Consider the following 22655-nt stretch of genomic DNA (forward strand, 5'->3'; position numbering starts at 1 on the left):
CTTTTTTCTACTTGGTAAAACATCTTCTTGTTTGCCTAGGGTTTTCCTGAGATTTATCTTGACTTGGTAAAAACATCTTTTTGTTTGTGGTCAACGTATCTTTTGTTCTCGTCATAAAATCTCCTTCCAACTTGACTTAACCTTTGCTTTCTTAGTTGTCCAGTAACAACTGACTCAACAATTCTAACTTTAGACATCTTTTATTCTTCTATATCAAAACTTGCTTCCATCTCTATTTCACTTACAGGTTCCACATTCAGAGAGCCTTCTGCTAAGCATTCATATCTGTAAAACCTTCCTGTTAAACTTTCATCTTCTCCAACAATCCTGCTTCTGGGAATGTGCACTGAGCAGCCTAGGTTTGGCAAGAACTCCAGTAAAACTACAAAATAAGTGGTGCCTATATGCTAAAGACTGGATGGAAAGGTAGCCGCAAGAGTGGAGGGACTGCTGATTTCTGGGGTCTCAGGAATGCCTTCCTGAGAAAGCACCTGTTCCTTTTAGAAGACGCAGGGATTCTTTCACCCACCTCTAGGCAAAGCCCTTTCTGCCCTCGCTTTGGGAGGGAACTGAAGACGTGATTCAGGGCCGGCCAGCAGCACCGTGCCGCACCAGCAGCAAACCCAGAGCGGCGTTTCTGGGAGCGGGGGCAGCCGGAGGAGGGGCAGGCAGGGAGGGAGGCACGGCCGTGCCGGGGGCTCTGCGCGGGCACTCGGAGCCCCCGCAGCCCCGCTCCCGGTGCATCCGCGCCCCGCCGCATCTCCCGCTGCCTCGGGGGACGCCTCGGGTGCGTCCGCCCGCAGCAGACCTCCTCCCTCCGCTTCACTCAGTTCATCCGGATTGCCTTTTTTTTTTTTAATTTTTTTTTTAATTTTTTTTCTCCTTTTTTATTTCTTCTGATCAATTTGCAAGTTGTTTTTTCGCTTGTTTGTTTTCCTTCGATTCGGAAACACAGCGGGCGGCACCACCCCGGTGGCTCCCCGCTAATCCCCCGGGAGAGAGGCGCTGGCAGGCGCTCCCAGGGTGCCGCCGCTCCCGGCACTCACCCCGGCACCGGGCGGGCAAGCCCGGCCTGCGGAGGTGCCTTGGGATGGGCCGGGATCCCCGGGCCGGGGCCGGGCTGAGGTGAGGAGTGGGCGGCTGCCGTCCCGGCAGACGCGGCGGGGCTGTCGTTCTGTCTCTCCGACCGTATTTTGGGGAGATAATTTGGTGTTTTCTCGCAAATCGCAATCATCGCAAAGCTTTCTCATCCGGGACGGCGGCGAGCTGAGGGAAAGCTTCACCCGCAATATTGTCCATGTGCCTGTTTTTTACTTAATTCTCCTCCGAAGGGAGGCATGTGAAACGTCCTCGCAGGTTTCCATCACAGAGTTTAAACTGCTGTGCATGTTGGGGTTTTAGTGCTACGGGATTCGTTTTTTGGTGTTTTTTGTTTGTTTGGTGTTTTTGTTGTTGCTGCTTTTTTTATATATATTTTTTATTTTTTTTACTTCCCCCCCCAGCACTTAAAACATTCATCTGTCGACCTCGTCTGGAACAAATGGTAACGCGTTTGTACCTCTTGTTGTGTAAAGAAAGGCGCATACTTACCCACCCTTTGAACAAACAGGTCAGTACCTAAAAGAAGTGAGCTTGGTGTTTCAGGTTACTTGGAAAAGGAACTTCAGCACAGTCATTTTCACTGGTGTGCATTTAACTTAGTTAAAATGTTGGTGGCATGAAGAAATGGACTGTGCTTTCCTTTGCAGGCAGGAATTCTTTTTGGTTGCAGGTAAGGTGAGGAAAGTGATCCTTCCAGCGTGCTCGTGTGTGGCCCAGTATGATTAACTTGGTGTAGAAAATTTGTATTTATGCTGTTTCTTGCTTCCAGTATGATGTTGTTTTAATAATGGAATGCAGCTGGGTTTTGATACTCAGTTAACACCTTTTATTTGTCTTTTTGCCAATAAGTGCACAGTGATAGCTAGAGTTCCTTACCTTACAGCTCTGTTTAAAACTGTGGGGTGAATGAACTCTTCTCTGGTATCTCTACAGATTTCACTGAATGGGCAAATGTGACTGTATTGCCTGGTGTGTGAGACTTAGATCTGAGTGCAGCCATAGGTAAACACAGCTCTGTGCTTCTGATCTAGTTATGTGGCAAGACAGCAAAAGTGTCTGCTGTGTGATGACTTCAAGGAGTCACAGAGTGTAAGGTGCCCTTGTGATCCAGAGGCTATTGTGTAAATCAGGATTTGCAGATTACCTCTGATGAAACTGTCCTGCTTGCTGATGGGACCAGATTGCATGAGGAACGTCTTAGGAGATCTGCCCTCACCTTATATGGTCCCTCTCAAAAAAGATTTTTGAAAAGAGAAAAATCACCTGTGGTGAAGACAAATCCCATACCAGGGAAGCACATGGGAAATTCAACAAACCAAGATTTCCATTTTCCAGAAATGGGAGCAGAAAATATTTAATCATTCAAGACTTAAGTGTTAAGAATCTAATAGTGTTTATTGCTTTGTTTGTTAGGAATGCTTTGGTTTTTCAAAGAGTAATTTGTCCTGCATGGGTTTTTTTTGATGATTACTTGGTTTTTTTCCATCACTGAACATCAATGCTTTCATCCAGGAGTGACTGGTATATATTAGGTTGTGAGCAGATAGTTCTCTTTCAGTCACTTTATAATATTATATAGATATATCCCTGTACAATTGAAAGAAACACAAAGAAAATGACTTTTTGTCCCTCTGAAGTATTTTATCCAGATGGTAATTCATAAATGTGTAGTTAAGAATCTGCTCTCTCCTTTAAAAAAGGAATTGATCTGTATAAATAGTTCTAATTAGTATGTCCTGACATTATCTGCAGGTTACAGTATAGGTGTTAACATATTTTGTAATTGTAAAATAAAAATTTCATTTTATCATTTGTGCAATGTGTGACATTTCAGTGTCTTAGGATAGAGAATAAATAGATCACCAGTGTGGCTGGTAATTTGCTCTTTAAACTGACTGGTGATTAAGATGACAAAGCTATTACCAAGCCAAGAAAGAATGTATTGGAAGAGTAGATAGGCAGTAAACAAGGAGGCCATATGGAAATAGAAAAGGGAGTTAATGAATGTACAAAATGATGTTTTGGAAGTAAGATGTGTCAAGAGAGTTTCCAAAAGCCAATCTGAGACAGTTTTCACAACAGAAATAGCAAGACAAAGAAGGAAAGCCTACTAGCTGTAGGCAAAGCTAGTCCCAGAATAAAACAAATTTCTTTTTCTCTTTTCAATGAGAACATAGATATTAGACCATGGGTACCCAGGCTGAAGAGCCCATGGGGTTTAGAAAAGGGAAACTGTGTGAGAAGCATTTATTCTGCTTTCTCCCTAAGCCCTTGGGCTCTTGTTGGAGCTAGGGACAAGACCTTGTGTTGCAGGTACAGTGGGGCTGGCCCAGTGTGCTCTGGCCATGGACTGGAGACCACCTTTTAGCTCCTGTCCTCAGCACAGGTTAGCACTGGTGACTGCTGAAATAGCAGCACAGTCCTGAGCAGCCACTGTTCAACCATCAGTATGGAAGAATCAGGAGATATGAGTCGGGATAGGTCATGCCAGGCTACATTGGTTTTTCTGTGCCAAAACAAATGGTGTCTGAAATAAGAAAGGCAGGCAAGTTCTCCTTGTTGCATTCCTCTTACACTTCTGAGCTTGCCATATCTCTCCAGCTGTCTCTTTCCTCCTCAGCCCCGGGGAGTGTAAAGATTTTTGATATGTGGATTGTCAGTGTTCAGAGGTACTGAGTGGCCTCTTGGGGTTAAGAGATGTCTGCTCAGGGACATGGAAAAGGATGAGCAGAAGTTCCAGGAAACCTAAACCACATTTCAATTCTAGGAAACTTTTCTAGAGGATATGAACATATAAATAACCTTATTGTTAGTATGCATGTTTCGTGCCACCTTGGAGTTTGTCCAACACAACCGTTTTAGATTCACTTCCATTTAGTAACTTTTCATTGCAAAATCTCTGAGTCAAAGTGTGTATTTTATATTTTATGTGCAGTGCAGAGTGATAATAATAGGAATACACACACATTTCATCAGCAATTAGTAGAAAGATGCCTACTTTAGTGTTCTTAAAACCTCCTTTTTATTATTATTATTTTTTATAGATTTTTATAATTTTTTTATTTTTATTTTTTAATTTCTTTTTGCTGAAGAAGCCTGTATCTCTTGTAGACACCACCCTTGCACCTCTGGCAGACGCAGCCAGCTGCAGTGAGTGGAGCAGCCTCCCTCGGGCGTCTGCGTGGCCGTGGCTGTGTCTGTGTTGTAGGAGCCCAGGGGAACCTTGGGTGAGCACCAGCCCCGGCCTGCCTGCCCACAGCCTGCCTTTCCTCAGGTGTGGGAGGTGGGGGCAGGCACCTACACGCAGGGAGCCGTGGAAAACACAGGCTGAGGGCGAAATCTGGCATTGTTAGCATGACAATACAGATACAGCCCTTCCAGACAATAAAAAGTTAGTGGTTGCAAAACACCACGCAGTTCTTGAGGAGGAGATGGATTTTCCACTAGGCAATCCAGTTGATGAAATTAGATTTTATGAGTTTCAACTGATTCAGGGCTTCAGGCTTTAAGAGAGAATGGCCAAATCCTTTCAAATTCCCTAAGTGTTTCCCATTTTGTTGTTTCAGGATGCTCACCAGAACCCCGAGTGTTGTTGCCCAAGTGTTCCTTTTTCTAAGCATAGTTCTTGTTATTGCTATTGCAGTGATTCAGATCAATCAGCAACAGATCCTCTCCCCAGGACTTAAGGTAAGTCATAGGATACCTCAGGAAGAAGAACAATGTTTTGAACTTTGGAATTTAATAATAGGCCTTTCTAAACTCATTTTTGTGGGGTGATTCAAATGAGCTTACAGCCATAAATTAATGTTCAATCATATCATCGTGGGAAAACTAAAGCTGAGAGAAAAGGAGAATTAGTCAAGAGTCAGTGGCAAAACAGGAAAAGTCTTTCTTGATTCCCTCTCTGCAGTGGTTATCACACAATGTCTTCTTCAGGACTGAAATGCCTAATGGCGAGAATATCTGATCCCTTTTTTTCTTTTTTTTTGGTTTTGCCAGAGATCAGAAGTAATTTTAAAATAATTTTGACGTGAGAAATAGCCAGAGTTTAAATTCTGCCCCCAAGCACAGCTGGGGAGTTTATGCTGACATCTTTGCAAATTGCTCCTGTGTATCAAAGACATTTGGGCTCTAAGTATGCACTTGATCCTCTACCACATGTTGGGACTTGCTGGATATTAACTGAAAACTAACTTCATTAAGGGGGAAAGAGCAAACTACAAAAGACAAACTGGAATACTCTGAAGATCAGGCTTTGCCTTATGTTTGGAACGTGCCTGCAGGTTCTTCAATGAGAGATGTACACAACTGAGGAAAAGCTGTAGAAAATACCCTTCTAAGAACCTGTGCAGCCTGGCATGCAGAGTTCTGTTTTTTTCCCACAATCCTCTTGTCAGATTTTTATTTGAAGTCCCTTCTACCTTTCCATCTGCATATTTATTTAACTGGATAGTTCACATACTGATAACGATAGGCTAATGCCTCGTTGCACTTCATGGGATTATAAACACCTTTGGCTTTGTCTGAATCATTTAGTGGTGTGTGAGTCAGACAGTGGGGTAAAACTGCAATTCTGATACCTGTTTTATGTATTTGTGTTGGGATCCTGCATGGGGCCACAGGGCCTCAAGTATGTGCTCTGTTGAGCCCCAAGGGTGTGCTCACATCCCACCAGTTTTCATGCAAGGCAAGACTGGACTGACACATACGCCAGCTGAAGCCAGGACAAGGCTGAAGCCACTATCTAAAAGACAGCCTACACACCTCTTGTGTTTGTCATTGATTCAGTTTCACATTCAGAACAATAAAACTGTTCACCTTACTCTTGGAGGAAGCATTCGAACCACCTGGACCATCTGGAGCTGGTTTAAGGGGGAGGTTTGTTTACTGAATCACAGCAGCTTCACAGCTGCTTCTGCAGGAAGGCTGGTGTTTCCTCTGCTGGGTGTGCCTTGGCTTTGGATTTGAGTTTGGAGTGTAAGCCTGCTAATGCAGGTGATACAGAGCACCATGAGTTTGATTCCTGAGACACTGAGTCGTCCTCAGTGAGTAATTTGCATTCCCAAGAAATACACAGGTAGATGGAGGACCTTGGTATGCCAGTGAAACCCTCCAGTACCTGGCTGATGTGATGGAGCCTGGAAATGACAGTGTCCTGAACCTAATGGTTGATTAAAATTAATTATGGCAGCAACATGATGAAAGCAGATTTATTTTTTGTAAATGGCCTTGTTCTTCTGTTACTACTGTTTGTGTTACCTGTGGCATAGAAGCTCTTTCCCAAGATGTATATTGAGAGCACCCACTGTGGCACAAGAGATAAATAAATTATATGCTATGCCACTGGTGTTTTAAGCTATTGTTGCAAAACTGAATATTTTGGATCCTTGATGGTTGGATTATCTGAAGACTGAGCCAGTGATTAATGAAGGAAAGGTCTGGCCATTGCATGAGGCTGGGACACCAAAAGAACTCATGACTCACTGATACACACCATGAAGTGAGAAGAGTGATGAAGAAAACACAAAGTCCTCAGTGGAGAAGTCTGCAACTGTAAATGATAATAGTGTAATAAGCCTTTGTACCAGGCCCAAAAAATTAAATCTGTTTGTCTATTGCTGCTTTGTGAGCCCTAGAGAAAAAAACCAAAACACTTAATGATCATATTTCCTTAATTTGCCTCTTGAGGTGCTACAGTTTTCAATACCTATTTTTTTTCATGTCTCTTTTGGCTCTTAGGAAGTGTTTTGCATTGTTTGTGGATGTGGTACTTGATAAAAAATTGTTCAAGCCTATGTAGCTGAATTGAAGCGCACATCTAGCACAAATCCGCTTTTGTGACCTCCATCTTCCCTGTAACTGGTTTAGCTTGCTAGCTTCTCTTGGCAGTTTCCAAAGGGATTGGAAGGCAGGTGACCCATCATAACTGTGCCTGCCTTAAGGGTTTGTGCATCTCTACGTCCTCCTATTGGAATGATACTCAGGCTGAAAAGGTGATTGATTCTGGGACTTGTGCATGTTTATCTGTTGGGATTACTACTCTTCAGGATGTACCTACAAAGCCATATTCCCATAATAAGCATTTTCCTTCAAGTCGCTTTGTTTCCCTCTATTCTTCTTTCTTTTTTCTTCTGGACTAGAAAACAGAACCCTGAGGCTTTTCTGGGTCAATGTTGTCTCCCTGTCTTTTCTGACTAGTCTAGTCTGTTGAGTAGATGGTGCAGTTCTTGGGTATTAGGGAATCATCAGGCCTTTGAGATGATGGAAATACTCAGGAAGACAGTTGAAGCAGAAAGGAAAGAAGGGTGAAAAAGTAGTTCTGTTCTTTAATAGCTGCTATCCTATGATTAGGATTTGCCCATGCTCTCACATAGGTGCAATTCAAAGCATAAAAGCCATTGCTTGTCGTTAAGGGGCAGCCAGAAGTGATCCAACATGCAACTTGGACAGACATCTAATGTCCCTCAAAAATTTTAATCCAGCCAGTTCATCTTTGGCAGCCTGCTAAGGCAAGGCTTGTAGAATACTCTCACCTTCTTAAGATGCAGCATCCTGTGTCAATTCTGGCTTTTAAATTAAAGATTAATCTTGGTCCTAACATGTGGCACAGTTGTCACTGATCACCACTTTTTGAGGCTGCATGGGCCAGTTTGCACCAGTGAAGTCACACAAGTCCTGAGGAGCTTCATGAGTCACCATGAAATGGGCCCAAGACACCTTTCAAAAATGAACATCTCTTTTAAAGAAGGAAGAGGCTGTATAGAAAACACAGAGGAGGAGGAGGAGAAAGAAAACTAAAAAAACCTGTCAGTCACACATTGATTCAGATAAGTGTACCACTGCTCTTTGGGATGGAAATCTCTTACTTCCAGAAGGAGACTGGGAAATGCAGAGGAAGGAGGAAGTAGCTCAAAAAGTCCACAGTTAACTGAGGTAAAAATCCTTCCATTATCTTCCAGCTCTCCTTGGGCATGAGAGTTAGCTCTGAAAGTAGACAAGTTTTTAGAGCCATAAGCTCTGAAAGCTTATGTTTGCCACTTTAAGCTGCCTGAGACTAGATTTAATCAGTAGTCCTTAAGCAGATTGACCATTACTGTGTTATGTACCTCCAGGGTGCTCATCTCTTCCAAGGAGAAGAAATACACTCAAATTATCCTTGCTAAAGTAGTTACTGAAATAGAACCTGATGATGTAGTGGTTTGATAGTATCTGTGGAGCCTCTAATAGTTTAGTGGATCAGGGTAAATATTGTCTACATAAATATAAATGAAATTTTCATTATCAAATAGTTCTCCATAAAACAGACTAGCCTGGTATTGCTGGTATTCTTTGGGGGCCAGGTGTTTTTAGGATTCCAGCAGAAGCTGGGAATAATTAGGTGTGGATGCTGAATGGTTTGCCACCTGAAGCAGCGATCCTTCCCAGTCTGACTTGTTGGTCCCCCAGGGAGGCAGTGGGATAAAATTTACCAGCCTGCTACAGGGGCTGTTACTGCTTTGCAGACAGATCGAGGCTCTCATTTTTCAGTATTGTCAGCTCCTGGGCATCTATCTGTTCCAAAAGAAAAAAGCTGACAGAAAAATGAACCCTGTACTCTGTGACTCCTACTAATTAGGTGACTTTGGAAGAGCTAAACATACTTTCAGAGATCATAAAGGGCATACCAAAATTGCATTTTGCTTCCCTTTATGAGATTGCCTTCCCAGTTACTACAGTTTTCTCCTGCCATAAAATATGGGAAAGGGGGAAAGACCGGTCTGGTGAGCAGTGGGTTGGGATGGAAAAACCTATACTTTAATCCCAGAATCTAAGGGACCTGGGGAAAGTAATTTAAATATCTCTCATTTATTTTATAAATAATCATGGGGTAATATTGGTTCTCTTTCCCTCTGTGTTGTCTCATACTCTGGCACAGCCTGTTCTCAGAGCCAAACTCTCAGGTGGACTAAACCACTCAAAGGGAGAGGTTTATGGAGCAATTAGGAAAGAACCAGACTCGTTACATCATCCTTACTGTCGACTGTTAGGTACTTTACCTCTTTGCTTATAGCTTTATGGATCCCTTGTGCATCCTTGAATCTAAAGCCTGTGCTCAGATATCAAACCCTTCAGTGTTCAGGGAATGGACTGGGATAAAGGGAAATGAACTCGCTCCAATATCAGGCCCTAACACAGCATTATCTATTTGTCAGTGTGGGTTTTTGAACCTGATGCTGAAAGGAGATGAGCATTCTCCATCCCCACTGAATTAATTATTGAAGATATATAGGATGTTCCTTGGTTTGCAGCCAGATTCATTCTGTGCTTGGCTGTTGGATTCATGCCTAAGCGCCTAACACTCAAATTAATCTCTCTTGTAAATAATACTCTGTGCATGCATTTTCTAAATGTCTGGTGGTGCAGTGAAGTGCAGCTGCATATGGGCATTTAAACTGTCATTTAAGCTTGTTTCTTCATCTCATGTATTCTTTCTTAATCCCCAGTATGGAATAGTCCTTGATGCTGGATCCTCTCGGACTACAGTCTATGTCTATGAGTGGCCAGCAGAAAAAGAAAACAACACGGGAGTAGTGAGCCAAACCTTCAAGTGCAGTGTGAAAGGTGAGCTCAAAGGAAAGTTCCTTATTTGTTTTTAACTTTGCTTCTTCTGTTTATTTCCCTTCCCTTCCCTTCCCTTCCCTTCCCTTCCCTTCCCTTCCCTTCCCTTCCCTTCCCTTCCCTTCCCTTCCCTTCCCTTCCCTTCCCTTCCCTTCCCTTCCCTTCCCTTCCCTTCCCTTCCCTTCCCTTCCCTTCCCTTCCCTTCCCTTCCCTTCCCTTCCCTTCCCTTCCCTTCCCTTCCCTTCCCTTCCCTTCCCTTCCCTTCCCTTCCCTTCCCTTCCCCTCAAGACTGTGTCTGTATTTGTCAGCATAAGTTCTTTTCCTACTGATACAGTAAGGTGCTCTAATCATTCACCAGAGAAAGAAAATTGTAGCAAAATTAGATTTACTCCATGGCAGTGCATGGTTGGTGCAGACAGAATTCAATCTAAAGAAAGAGAGGACCTGTAGATGTTCACTCCTGGTGTTTCTTTCAGAATAAAAGTCTTAGATATATTTTAAAATAGTCTGGAATAAAAAGAGTTTTAAAAGAATGGGAATCTAGCTCTTGCTATATGTTAGTTGTTAATTAAGCTTCTCCACTCTACAGAACTAGGAAGTTGCTAATAAAATCATTAATAAAATAGCTGAGTTGGCAGAACTATTTCTGACAGGGTGTCATAATTTTATCAAATGTGTTCATGTGACCTCTGTCTCAGGAAGACCTGTGTCTGTGCACAGCTAGAAGATGTCCCACAGGTGCCACTGGCTACCTGACCTGTCTTTGTCTGAGGTTTTGAATTGGTTCCTCACAGACAGACAGACTAGACTGACTTCTGATCACACTCCAGTATGGTTAGGTGGTCGTGGATTCCTTCATAGAAACTCTTAGTCAGCTTCAGTGACATCTGACTCAGCTTTCAAAGTTATGAAAATGCCATGCATTTTGTGAAGACAGATGGCCAGGTAGGGGAGGGAAATCAGGTTTTTTGTTTTCTGATAATAGCTGTGGTGTTCAAAGAGAATATTTTCCTTCTCTCTCAGACGTGATCTTGCAAAGTCTTGCGTCCCTCTTTGTGTCTGGAAATAGGTACTGGAGATGTAGCCACAGAGGCCCATGAGTAACAGGGAGTAGAAGGCAATGGTTTCTCAACATCACCAGCATTTCTATATTCAGTGTTAAACACGTGCTATATTCTTAGCAATTCTAGAACAAGGGAAGGAAAGCAAGTGTAACATGAACAGAAGTAATGCATTGTTGTGTCTCTAATGATGAAATGTCCTTACAAACTGCTGGAATGGCGAGCAGCCTGCCGAGGTGAGTGGTACACTCTGCTAACTCAGGTCTTGACTCATTAGGAATGTTTGCCTTTAGGAATTCTGGTGATAGAAACATGCACAGAGAAACTGCATTATTCTTTGTCTTGGAAAAAACCCCACTGTGCTTTGTGAATTTGATTGAATTGGAATTTTGTTTTACCTCTGGGAAATACAAATAAATTACAAAACAGAGAAGTCCAAATTGCTGTGAACTGTCTAGGTTCACGTCCTTAGCTGTGGTCAGCCAAGTACTCCTCATCCCTGAGTGAACCAAATCACCAGGGTACACTCTTCTTGGATAACTCTGCACTGGAGGAGACAGAGGGCTGGTTCATGGGAGATGTCCCAGCTAAGCTGTGGGTGATGGTGGTAAACACATCTGTCAGTGTTTCTTTAGTGACCCTCTAACCATAGTCTTAAGCACTTAAATTGAGGGATGGTTCTGGGCCATAACAAGAGGCAGACTTTTGCATGCCTATTTGAAGGCCAAATAATCAACTACTCTGTGAATTCTGTGGTGATTTTATGACTTCATTTCTGCCTTTATTAAGTACATCTGCCCTTGTGTAGAGGAACCAGCCCCAGATCCAAATCCTTTCTTTACAGTGCAGTTAATCAGTCCTGGTAAGGCTCTAAGCATTGGCAAAACAAACAGTTGTCCAGAAGAAAAGGATCATTGCCTTGTGACCTGCTCTGTCTGAAAACTGGAAGATGGGAAGTTGCAGCCACCAAAGGAGTGTGAAGCAATGGCAGCTGCTGAGGATGTTGCTGCTCTGTTTTCCTCTGATAGCAGCTTCCCTTCCAGCAGCTTCAGGCACTTTGTGCTAGACTTAAGATTTTATTTCAAAACCAGAGCTGTGAACATCTAATGATGACGTGGTAATGTTTATGTTTAAATTCACACAGTCAAAAAAGGAGTTTTGGAGTGTGGAATCTGTAAAGGCTTACGAATTTTTTCTTCTGTTTTTATCAGTGCAATGTGACTGAACATAAATGGTTTCTCATTTCAACTCAGTAAGAGCCTCCTTTTGCTCAGCTTGGGACCAGGTTGTGCAAGACATGGCTGTTACAGGGATAGATGGAGTTCTGGCAGTTGTACTCTGCGAGGCAGTGGCTTCATGGCAGTTCCTGGATTGCTCCCCAATGTGCAACTTCCTCAGCTAGGGAATTTTAGTAAGGAATGTTTTATTTACACCCAAGTTGAGCCTCAATAAGTTGAGATCCTGATGACCCTTGGAGTCTTGAGCAAGACAGGACTTTGATGTTAATTGTTCAAACAGCTGTGCCTTATGCAGCATGGTGCAACTCTCATTCCTGCTCTTTGAAGGCTTTGGAGATTTGGAAAGCTGTTGACTAGTTTCTGCACCAGAGCAGACTTGTACCTCTATGAGCTCAAGAGCCATTTCTGTGCATCTTGAAATGCACAGGCACCACATTATTTATTCCATAAGCACTCCTAGTTTTCAGCCATCCTACCTTCTTTGCAGTTATGGTGGTGAGGAGAAGGGGGAAATGTCTTTCTCTTAACATCTGTTTGCTAATTGGGCTAATTTGTAGTTGGCAAAGCAAGATGAAATCTATTTCCTTGTTCTCTTTTAGGCCCTGGTATATCCAGCTATGAGAGCAGACCTGGAGCTCTTGCCAAGCCTCTTGATGACTGTCTGAATAAAATCAAGGAGAGAATACCAGATCATCTGCATAAGAACACTTCTGTTTATCTGGGGGCTACAGCTGGCATGAGACTGCTGAGGTATGGCAGAAACTTGAACTATTCTGTATGCATACTAGCATAGCAGTCTGTGAAAACAGAATGTGAAAAAATATACTGGATGTGTTTTTACCCACTGGAAATTGGCCATCTCAAAAGGAAATGGAGCCCAGCCAATTTAATTTAATTAACTTTTTTGATAGTGAAAGCATGTCTGCATAAACCCCCTCTGTTATGCTGTAAAGAAACTTGCTTTATTTTGGAGAAGGCAAGAGTTTGATTTTCTCTTTCACATCTGTCACAAAATACAGCGTTATGTAAACAGATAATGTTTGTGCACATCCATGGGCAGCAAAGGCAGATTGAAGCCACACACTGCATTCTGAGTCTGCATGTGATGTGGCTTTTGGGGTCTGGTCTGTGGCTTTAGCCCTGGCACAAACTGGCTTTATTATATTTGTTCTGTGGCTAAACAGAGCTGGAAGAGAGATTCTGGGACTGTTTTAACCAGAACCTGTCATATAAACACTCAGTTTGTTAAGAATAAAGGTCTATATAAGGAGAAAAAAACCCACCCATGAACTTGCATGACAAAGCATGAAGTGGGTACATACTGAGGGAGTTGCTTGCTGAAACAGTGCTGGATACTGGCTGTTCCCTATAATAAGCTTCCCTTTTAGGGAAATAATGTCTATTTCATTTATTAGGTGATTGTAAGAGTTTTCTTGAATTGCTAGCCAGTGAACAATAAACATGAAGTTACCTTTTCAGATGCTCAGTGTCTCATGTTTTGTGAATTGCTTAGGTTGCAAAATGAATCGGCAGCAAATGAAGTCCTTGCAAGCATTCAAAACTACTTCAGAGCACAACCCTTTGAATTTAGGGGTGCACAGATCATAACTGGGCCCGAGGAAGGGGTGTATGGATGGATAACAGCCAACTATTTAATGGGCAATTTCCTAGAGGTGTGTGGAAAAAAAATGCATGATTTTTCTTTTCACTGTTTCTCTCTTATAAATGAGAAGTTTGAAAGGACAAGCCTGGTAAAGTGTCAAAGTTGCAACTTCTGTTTTCCCCTGAAGTATCTAACAGGGTCTTTTTGTGGCAGTAACAGGGCAAACATAAGTCAAAGAATATGTTGGAATGGGATATGGCAAAGGTAAAACTGTTGATTCACAAAAAAGAGCTCTTCTCTAAATGACATTAGGTGCCTTACCTAAAACCAAAAAGTTAGATTGCTCTTAAATGCATTGGTATGTTAAGTGTGACAGGTGTTGATTGTCTTGACAGTGGTGCCAACCAAAGATCTGTTCCTCTGCTTGTTTGCTGTCCCTGCCGCCCTACTGGTGAAGGACCTGCTGGCTTAGGGGTCTCCAAATTGTTTGGCAGTGTTGGCTCACTTGTCTTAAGCAGACGAGACAGTTTGAAGCACTGAAGGTGGTCAAACATGCCTCAGCTGAGCCAGAAATCATTCATACACAGCTCATTCCGAGACTGCTGAAAAGCTGCAGGCTACGAGCAGTGGGCTGCAACACCAACTGTCCTGTGCAGACCAAGTGATACCAATACAAACACGCCCATGCTGTTCTCAGACTTGGAATAGGGTCAGGCAGGAGCCTCATAGCAGAGAGGCAGTCAGATGTGTTGGAAGATCCCTTTTTAGGAACAGGTATTCAGTGTGATTTCATTCAGAGTAAAAGCTGAACCAAGATGATCCACACTCATCTGCATTTGTGACAGGAGTGTGCTGCCCCCAGCATCGACAGCACTTCTGCCAGATTGTCTTATAGGCTGAAATGAATTTCAACCTGTACTGCTGAGTGGTTCCTATCAGATCATGGCTATTAAATAAGAAGGAATTACTTGTTGGCACTGTGAGTGATAGCTCATGGTGAATGTGTTGTTGACTTGCAACATTAAGAAAACAAGTATTGGAATCACCCATTCTGTAGGAGTTTTTCCCCTTGTGTGCATTTCATGCAATAAAAATGGCATCATGAACTTCAAGGTGGTGTCAGTCTTCTACCACATGAACTTTAATAATCCAAATATCAAATTCCATATGGCAAATTCATAAAAATGGACTGCAGGACACTGTGAAAACAGTTTAGTCTAGAGAGTTCTGTGAAGAAATATGTGTGAAATATCACTAGTAAAAGAGAAATTCTGAGCTTTCTTGTGACAACAGGCTGAGAGTCAAATTCTGTGAGGGATTGTTTATGGGAATTTTTCACTGTAGAATTTTATTGCAAGTGTATTTGCTAGCCCATAAACCCCATTGTTTCCCTTCTTGTGTATACATTCATCTCATCATGCTCATTGGGTAAATATTGACATAGATAATCATAGAAAACCTGTATTTGGCAGTGTGATCATGTAGATCAAATACAGAATTTGGGGAATATTTTGGGTAATAGGGAAAAATGCCATCTGAATGGATCAGATGGCAGTTTCAGTGGAGGAAATGTACAGATTAAGGGTCCTTATTCTCTTGACTTTGAGGGAGCTTTCATCTGACTTTTTTTTGCATTTTTTCTCTGTTTTCACTCTCTTTTCACTGTGTATCTCTGCGATTTCTTAGCATTCTATGCCTTTAATATTTCTTCTTGCCTTGAAATAAGCAAATCTTGATACCATTTCCATCCAGATTTGTTCAAGTTCTCATGGGTATCCAAACTTCAATTCCCTGAATTCTAGGATAGACATTGCTCTGGTTAGTCCTGTGCTTTGATCATTGTGCTGTCCTACTGAGTTGAATGCTATGTTGCATTCATTTTCCCATCTTTCAAGATCATTTCACTCTCTGAAAGTACATCCCTGTTACATAAAAACATCTGCATGTTTTCCTCATAGTTACTTTTTTTTTGAAAGAGTGCAGGACGAAGAAGAGGGGGGAAGTTTCAAGAAGTAGAATAGAAAAGCTTGAGGGGAGAACAAGCAGATGATGTTTCTAATTTGCCTTGTTTTTAATTTTACATGTAGAGAAACCTTTGGAGGACATGGGTCCATCCTTACAGAAAAGAGACTATGGGTGCACTGGACCTTGGAGGAGCTTCCACTCAAATTTCATTTATTCCTGAGGATCCTGAGGAGCACTTCAATGGCACCTTGCAAGTGAAGTTGTATGGTTACAACTACAATGTCTACACTCACAGCTACCAGTGCTATGGGAGAGATGAAGCTGAGAAAAGGCTTTTAGCATTGCTGCTCCAGGTCTGTTTAAGACCCTTTGCTATGTTGCTCTTGCAAGTGTTCAGTAATTGTCTGAGCAGGGCGTTAGGCTTGTGTTCTTTGTTCCTTTGTTCCTTTGCCTGAGTCTGGAGACCCCAGTAAGAGCTCAGTTGTGCTTTGTTGTGGCCAAACACACTTAGGTTTCATACAAAGAACTTCATATTTGTTAAAAATTAGTGAGAGTTCTGTGCCATTTGACAAAAAGGCCTTGTAAATATTTTGCTGATCTTGCCAATGAATTCTGGAGAAAGGAGTTTCTATCAATTATAGTGATCAGCAGTGTTGTGCTGACCAGGTACGTCAGTGAACAAAAATACATGCATCTGCAGTTTAAAAAGATTCCTGTAGTTCATGCCAGATTAGGTCTTTCTTGCTTTTGACTAGTGTTTATTCTTTGGGGTTTCTTGTTTTTTTGTTTGGTTCTTCTTCCCCCCAGAAATCAAACGCCAGTGCCAATGTGGATAATCCCTGTTACCCCCAAAACTATAACACAGCATTAACGATGAAGTACCTCTTTGGTGGCCTCTGTACACAGTCTCTGAGACCAGCAAATTACCACCCAAACCAGCTTGTGAATTTCCATGGAACAGGAGACCCAGGTCTGTGCCAGGAGATGGTTTCTTTATTGTTTAACTTCACTGCTTGCAGAGACAGAGAGGACTGTCTATTTAATGGAATACATCAGCCAAAAGCTAAAGGGAAATTTGTGGTAGGTTTGCAAACATAGTGTGTTTCTTTTTGAACTTGCTTGCTTTTGATTTCTGTAGTTCTGAAAGTAACCTGTCATCCACTCCTTCTCTGTAGGCTTTCTCTGGATTCTACTATACAATGAATGCTTTGAATTTATCTGGGCACTTTTCCCTAGATGACTTCAATTCGAGTATGTGGTTTTTCTGTTCACAGAGCTGGGCACAGGTAAGTGGGGTGGTTGGTTTTGGTGTTGTTGGGATTATTCTTTTCCATTTTAAACCTCTAAAAGAGGGATATAAAAATAATATGGGCTGGCTATGTGTTCAGAACCTTTCAGAAGGTCAGTATCAACCTAGCATTTGTTTTTCTACTGTGCTTCAAACCATGTAGTATTTCTGTCATGCTTAAGACTTGGAATAGGTTTCAAAATTTCATTTCACAGTTCTAGCCATGCTGTAGAGATGACATGGAAATTTTATAAACCATAACATCCTCAGTCTTCAATGTGCAGTTTTATGTTTATTTTCATTGTGTACTACATAAGCTATGTCACTTTTAGGGTCTTTCTTTTTTCTGAATTCCTGTATCTAGTTGTCTACACCTTAACTTGGTGTTTCTGAAAAATGTTACTACTAATTAGAACCCAAATATTCTCTAGTTACAAAACCCCGAAGCATTTGCTTTTTCTATAATTAACATGTTTTTTTAAAAAACCCTTTTGCTTTCAGCTGCAGTTTATGCTGCCTAAATTTGAAGAAATATATGCTAGATCCTACTGTTTCTCAGCCAATTTCATTTATTACTTGCTTGTACATGGTTACAACTTCAATGCAGAAACTTGGCCACAGATACATTTTCAAAAGGAGGTGAGTAATAATAATTTTCTCTTACTGTTATTTTAATCCAAAGAGGCTGAGGAGGAGACAGAAGATGCAGCAATCTGCAAAAACAAAATTGTTGTAAACAGCCTTAGTAAATGACTATCAAATGTTTGGCATAAGTCAGAGCCACTTTCCAAACCTCAGGAGCAATCTCAGCCTGTTTTCAGGGTTGCAGCATTACTTGGAGATGCTACATAGGTTCTCTTTTAAAGAGCTTTAACCAAAGATCAAACACTTGTGTTTTAAACATTTCCCCAATATTTTGCTCCAGGCAGTGATCTGCCTAAAACACCTCACCAGCTGAGGTCAGTTTGAGCTAACCCTGCTGAGCCAGAGAGCAGAACTCTGCTTTGCTGCCTCCTGGCAGAGCCTTGGAGGAACTGGCAAAGTGGTCTGCAGTCAGAGAGTGGTGATGAAGCAACTGGGACAGCTTTCATCCCCACCCAGCTCATCCATCTGGGCCATAATCTGGCTCTCTGGAATAAGAATGCATTTTGATGGGGTATTGCCTTTCAGTTGACAGAGAGAGCAGGCTTACAATATCTGTGTAATAGATGCATTTATTTTCTTCTCTGCTACTGCACAAAGCCTTACTCTAAAACTCTATCCCAGACTGTCTCCTAATGTCCATATAGCTTGGAAATGCTTCAGCACTTGCATGCAAAACCAAAAAAAGACTAGGTTGTAAATGTTCATGGTATATTCTCAAATTCCCTTAGATGTAGGGGATGCTGCCAGGCTGTGAATGAGAAATCAAAAGCAATGTTTTCTGAACAGTCATATCTATCCCTGGTGCACTAGGGAATCAAGCAGGATTTTCTTGCCTTATTTTGACCTCTGGTGGACAATCATTAGCAGCTCTGAAAGAGTGTCCAAAGTCTAACTGTCCCACCAGGAAAACAGCATAAAGTTTACTTGGAGATCTTAATCTTCATTGGGCAGGGGGGTGGGGTGTGGATTTGTCTTGATCTTTAAATATATACTGTATTGTCCCCAGCAGACAGGACCAGCCAGAAACAGCAACATTTTCTTGTATTTAGGCAAGACTATAAAAATACTGAGCAAAACAAAATCTCTAAAGGCTTATTTAAAATTAATACCTTCGTTGCTTGGATTTTACACTAGGGTAATCATGAACCTCGAAAAGGCAAAACTACATTCTCTTAATTAGATCTGCCTCTACTAAAATGGTAAAATGCAATGCTGGCTGATCAACTAAGCTACCCCAGAGATAACAGCACAATCTCATGTGTGACTGGAGGGTGGGGTTTTTGTCTATGCTAGGAGTATATATTTCCTTTCAATTAGTGAACACAACCAATGAAAAGAACCTTGGCCTAATGCTAAGATCTGGGTGAGATCCAGAGCAAGATGATTTGCAAAAATTAAAAGTTTTAAACCTCATGATGAGAGGAAGACAAAGGACACTTTACCTTTTGTTCCTATGCTTATCAAATGCCAGGATGATGACTTAATGAAAAGGACAGTGGAAAACTGGTAAACTCTGTTGCTCAAACTAGAAGTGGGCTAAGACAGGAAAGCAGGAGGACCATGGAGCAAATATAAACATACTGCTTTTGCTATTGTTTCACCCATTCTGAAGTAGTTTTTCATTTATGTTTATTTTTTAAATGGAAGAGCTTTGGTTTTGGTTCATTAGCAGGCACAAAACCAAACATGGAACAAAAGATGACACATAGAGTTCCTGCTTTGGGGACTTTATCCTGGCTTCCTCTTTGCCCATGTTGGTGAGATTCTTTGTGGGTTGGTGTTTTTGGATTTTTTTTGTTTGCTTGAACTCGAATGACATCCTGGGATTTGGCTAAGGTGAGGGGCTAATTTTAGGAATTGGCATAGTAGTCATGGGGGTTTTTATTTGTTTGTTTAAAATGTATTTCCTGCACAGAAAATTGCATAACTGGCTGTCTGCATATAGAGCACACATCTTTGTACCCATCTAATACATGTGTCTCACTTCTTTACGCCCAGTGACCAATTTTATTACCATCCTCTGGAACAACAAAAAATGGGTGTTTTAAAATGGTTCTGTATCTTCTTTATATATTCCACTGAAGATTTCTCCTTGTTAATTTGAAGGACAGTTGCCCTTAGCAGCAGTTGAGCTTTTGGAGTCTATTGTCTCCAATGGAAAATCCCATGGGAATAGGACTCTTCTGTCTTTATTTCAGGTTGGTAACAGCAGTATAGCGTGGTCACTCGGTTACATGTTAAGCCTCACCAACATGATTCCAGCAGAAGGCAAGCTGATCCAATTACCTCTGAAACCTCCTCTGTTTGCTGGGCTCCTCGTCTTCCTCACAGCTACAGCACTGTTGTGTCTCCTCTTCCTCGTCTACTTGTGCATTGTATCGCATCACCAGAAAAACATCCCTCACGTTGAACACGTGTTTATTCCAGAATGAATGAACTTTGCTGAAGACAAAACAAAAATTTCATAGTGCTATTAAGCAGAACTTTAGTTTTCTCCCCATCTTTCAAAAATACAGACAGCAAAAATGACTTCTGCACCAGAAGCATAAATAGAGAAGAGGCACAAAGGAATCTGTGATATGGTGAATTGGAGTGCTTTTGAAATATTTTGGTAATTGTTTCTGTAAAACTAGTTTGTCCAGTGTGCAGCAGAGAAAACATGGGCAGATATGTCACTTTGCTTTATAAGGGATTACTTGCATCTTCCTGCCAGGCATATATTATTTTTTTTGTTCGTTAACTCTATGCTAACTGGTGAGCTCAAGCAGTGATAGATTTGATCACAGTGGCAGTTGTTTAAGATAAAATTAAACAAGCCAGTAGCAACTGTGGGAGGTGGGAACATGGTAGCTGTCCTTGTGTGCAGTGCTGACACTAAAAGCCCTGAAGTAATCTAATTTCTGAAAGCGGAACAAGCACTGGATAATGACAAGGACTGAAAGGAAGAGCTCTGATAGAATTGTTTTTATTGCTGCTCCAAATGGATTGATCCCCATCACAAAAAGGTGTAATAAATTGTCAACACCTCTCAGGACTTTCAAGCCTGTCTTCAACAGAGCTATAACTTTTGGTACCATGGAGACCCCAAAATGCCTCTGATCTGGTACGTAAGATTTGCTTTGGAGGTGGGACAGAATGCTTTCACACTTTAGTTACTGAACCTAAATTTAAGTATGTCATAGTGGCCTCCAGAAGACACTGGAGTTTTCAGTGTCTTTTCTAACTTCCACAGAAATGCTTTCTGTAGGTTCTCATACTGAAACCCTGACCTGTATACCCCACATACTGTTGGTCTCAGACAGTGCCAGTCCCTACTGATTTAACACGTGTGTACTATTTCAGCTGCCTGCATAGAGTCTCAGATCTGAACATTTCATTAACACGTTAAGCCCTTCTTTCAAGGCCAAGAGGAACAGGAGCCAGTCTCCAGGCCAGCAAAACACTTTTTCTCTGTGGGTTCAGAAACATATTGCTGGAGCTGCAGTCATGGCTCCAGTGCCTTGGTCAGGCTTTCCACTGTCCTTCAGCAGCACTGGGATCCACTGGCAGATGCTCCCGTCAAACACATTGACTGCAGAGCTTTCCTACAAGTGCTGCTGCCTTCATGCAGCCAACAGCTGGCTTCCTTGAAAGCCCAGGCGTTCTTCACCAAACCTCACACTCCCTTAAGTCATAGGACTATCTCGGCTTCATCTATTCCCAGTATTGATTAGGGGATGGATAGAAGAGTGGCCAGTATTTTTACCCATAAATAATGTTTTTAATTTCAGTCTTTTGTTTCTATATCACCTTCTTACTTATGTCTGGAAGTGGGGTTGGGGTTTTGTTTTCTTTTGTGTTTTTTCATAGGCTGACAGACAATTTGAAGAGAACTAAATATCTTCTTAAATGAAAAAAATATTTTTCAAGCAGATCAATAGGGCTTTGTCCCTTCTCTATTGATATACTGCTAAGTCTTGTCAGTCTTACTGGAGTAGCAATAAGGTAAAATGTATTATAAGATGAAGAAGAGTTCTGTGCCATCAGTTATATCTGATAAAGTATAAAATTTACTTCAGAGTAACGGACATTACAGAGGCTGGCATGAGATATTTTGTGTGATGGATCTGTAACTGCAGTTACGGGTGAAAAAAAACCCAGACAGCTGGAGGAGAGAATTAAAATGTTTTCTTTAGTTGCCAAATTTCTGTGGAAAATTGTATTCTGGAGTATCTACTTGCCCTACAAAACATTTGCTTTGTGAGTGGCAGGGCCATTCAGATGTGGTTTTACACACATGGAACACTTGGAAGTTAGTCCCTGCAGAGCTAGCAGCTAAAGAACAAGTAAATTTGTTCAAAAACCATTTGGATTTCCAGATGTACTTGGATAGGCCCAGTATCTGTTCAAAGAATCAAACTGCCCCTGTGAATCACTTTTCTTGCTTTTTTAGTGGTTCCCTCTTGTCCTTATGTATAGAGTCTCCCTCAGTGTCACCAGGATAGCCACCTGCTCTGTCGTACCTCTCCTGGCAGTTTCAGATGGGAAGGCTGAGGGTGTTGAACTGCCAGCCAAGCAGCTTCAGTGACCACAGCTAACTCCTCCCCAGATCAACAGGCAGATCCCTGTCCTGCTACAGGTGTTGATCCCTGTCTAGAACCAGTAAGGATCTTTAGGAGAGACACGGAAGATGACAACACTTGGGAATATGTACAAACCAGAGGTTATTTATCGTTTTATACTCTTCAGTGCCTGCTTATGAAGATTAATAAAATTGTGAAAAGTGAAGCCAAGTGTACTTTTTATTTTTAGCATGTTTTTCCCCCCCTCTACCAGTATTTTCATGCTGGTAGAAAAGCTATTGTTAACAGAGGGGTAAGAAATCTCTCAAATGCTGTTCTAGGGGGTGGAAATTTGCAAGCTGCAAAACTGATCAAGGTTCTGAAGTGGGACAGGACCCATTATCTCCTGAATGCCATGTTCTCAGCAAGGAAATCCTGATCGTTAAGAGCAAGCCATTGTGGGGTTTTTTTTAATCTGTTATTTATATATATATAAGCTGCCTCTTCCACTGATAAGGTCTCCTTTTCTGCTGATTAGGCTTGAAAGTTGTGGTAGTTTCACCCCAGCCAGCAATCAGGCCCCAGGCACTCCCTCACCAGCAGGATCAGGGTGAG

General features: G+C 41.8%; 1 protein-coding gene across 3 annotated transcripts; it reads left to right on the plus strand.

Annotated features, from left to right (window-relative positions):
• Nucleotides 1-345: 345 nt before the first annotated feature.
• On the plus strand, nt 346-22266 carry ENTPD3 (ectonucleoside triphosphate diphosphohydrolase 3). 3 transcript variants are annotated; one of them, XM_063408318.1, is made up of 11 exons: nt 346-1125; nt 1503-1609; nt 4668-4788; nt 9585-9702; nt 12598-12748; nt 13512-13671; nt 15689-15919; nt 16374-16646; nt 16742-16852; nt 17356-17493; nt 19698-22266. In XM_063408318.1, exons 3-11 carry the CDS (start codon nt 4669-4671, stop codon nt 19929-19931), a joined length of 1536 nt encoding a protein of 511 aa, XP_063264388.1. In that variant the 5' UTR covers nt 346-1125; nt 1503-1609; nt 4668; the 3' UTR covers nt 19932-22266. The 3 variants fall into 3 exon arrangements, with proteins under 3 accessions (XP_063264388.1, XP_063264397.1, XP_063264408.1); XM_063408327.1 differs by lacking the exons at nt 346-1125; nt 1503-1609 and adding an exon at nt 1632-1771; XM_063408338.1 differs by lacking the exons at nt 346-1125; nt 1503-1609 and adding an exon at nt 1648-1771 and having other exon boundaries at nt 4745-4788.
• The last annotated feature ends 389 nt before the right edge of the window (nt 22267-22655 follow it).

The sequence above is a fragment of the Prinia subflava genome, chromosome 1 (genome assembly GCF_021018805.1).
Source record: "Prinia subflava isolate CZ2003 ecotype Zambia chromosome 1, Cam_Psub_1.2, whole genome shotgun sequence".
NCBI classification, from domain to species: Eukaryota; Metazoa; Chordata; class Aves; order Passeriformes; family Cisticolidae; genus Prinia; species Prinia subflava.

Bases quoted from the DNA above. Each gene is read 5' to 3' on its own strand.
- ENTPD3 (XM_063408318.1), top strand. From the start codon at position 4,669: ATGCTCACCAGAACCCCGAGTGTTGTTGCCCAAGTGTTCCTTTTTCTA. The intron at 16,647-16,741 runs GTAGGTTTGCAA...CCTTCTCTGTAG, and splicing joins AAGCTAAAGGGAAATTTGTG to GCTTTCTCTGGATTCTACTA. The intron at 17,494-19,697 runs GTGAGTAATAAT...TCTTTATTTCAG, and splicing joins AGATACATTTTCAAAAGGAG to GTTGGTAACAGCAGTATAGC.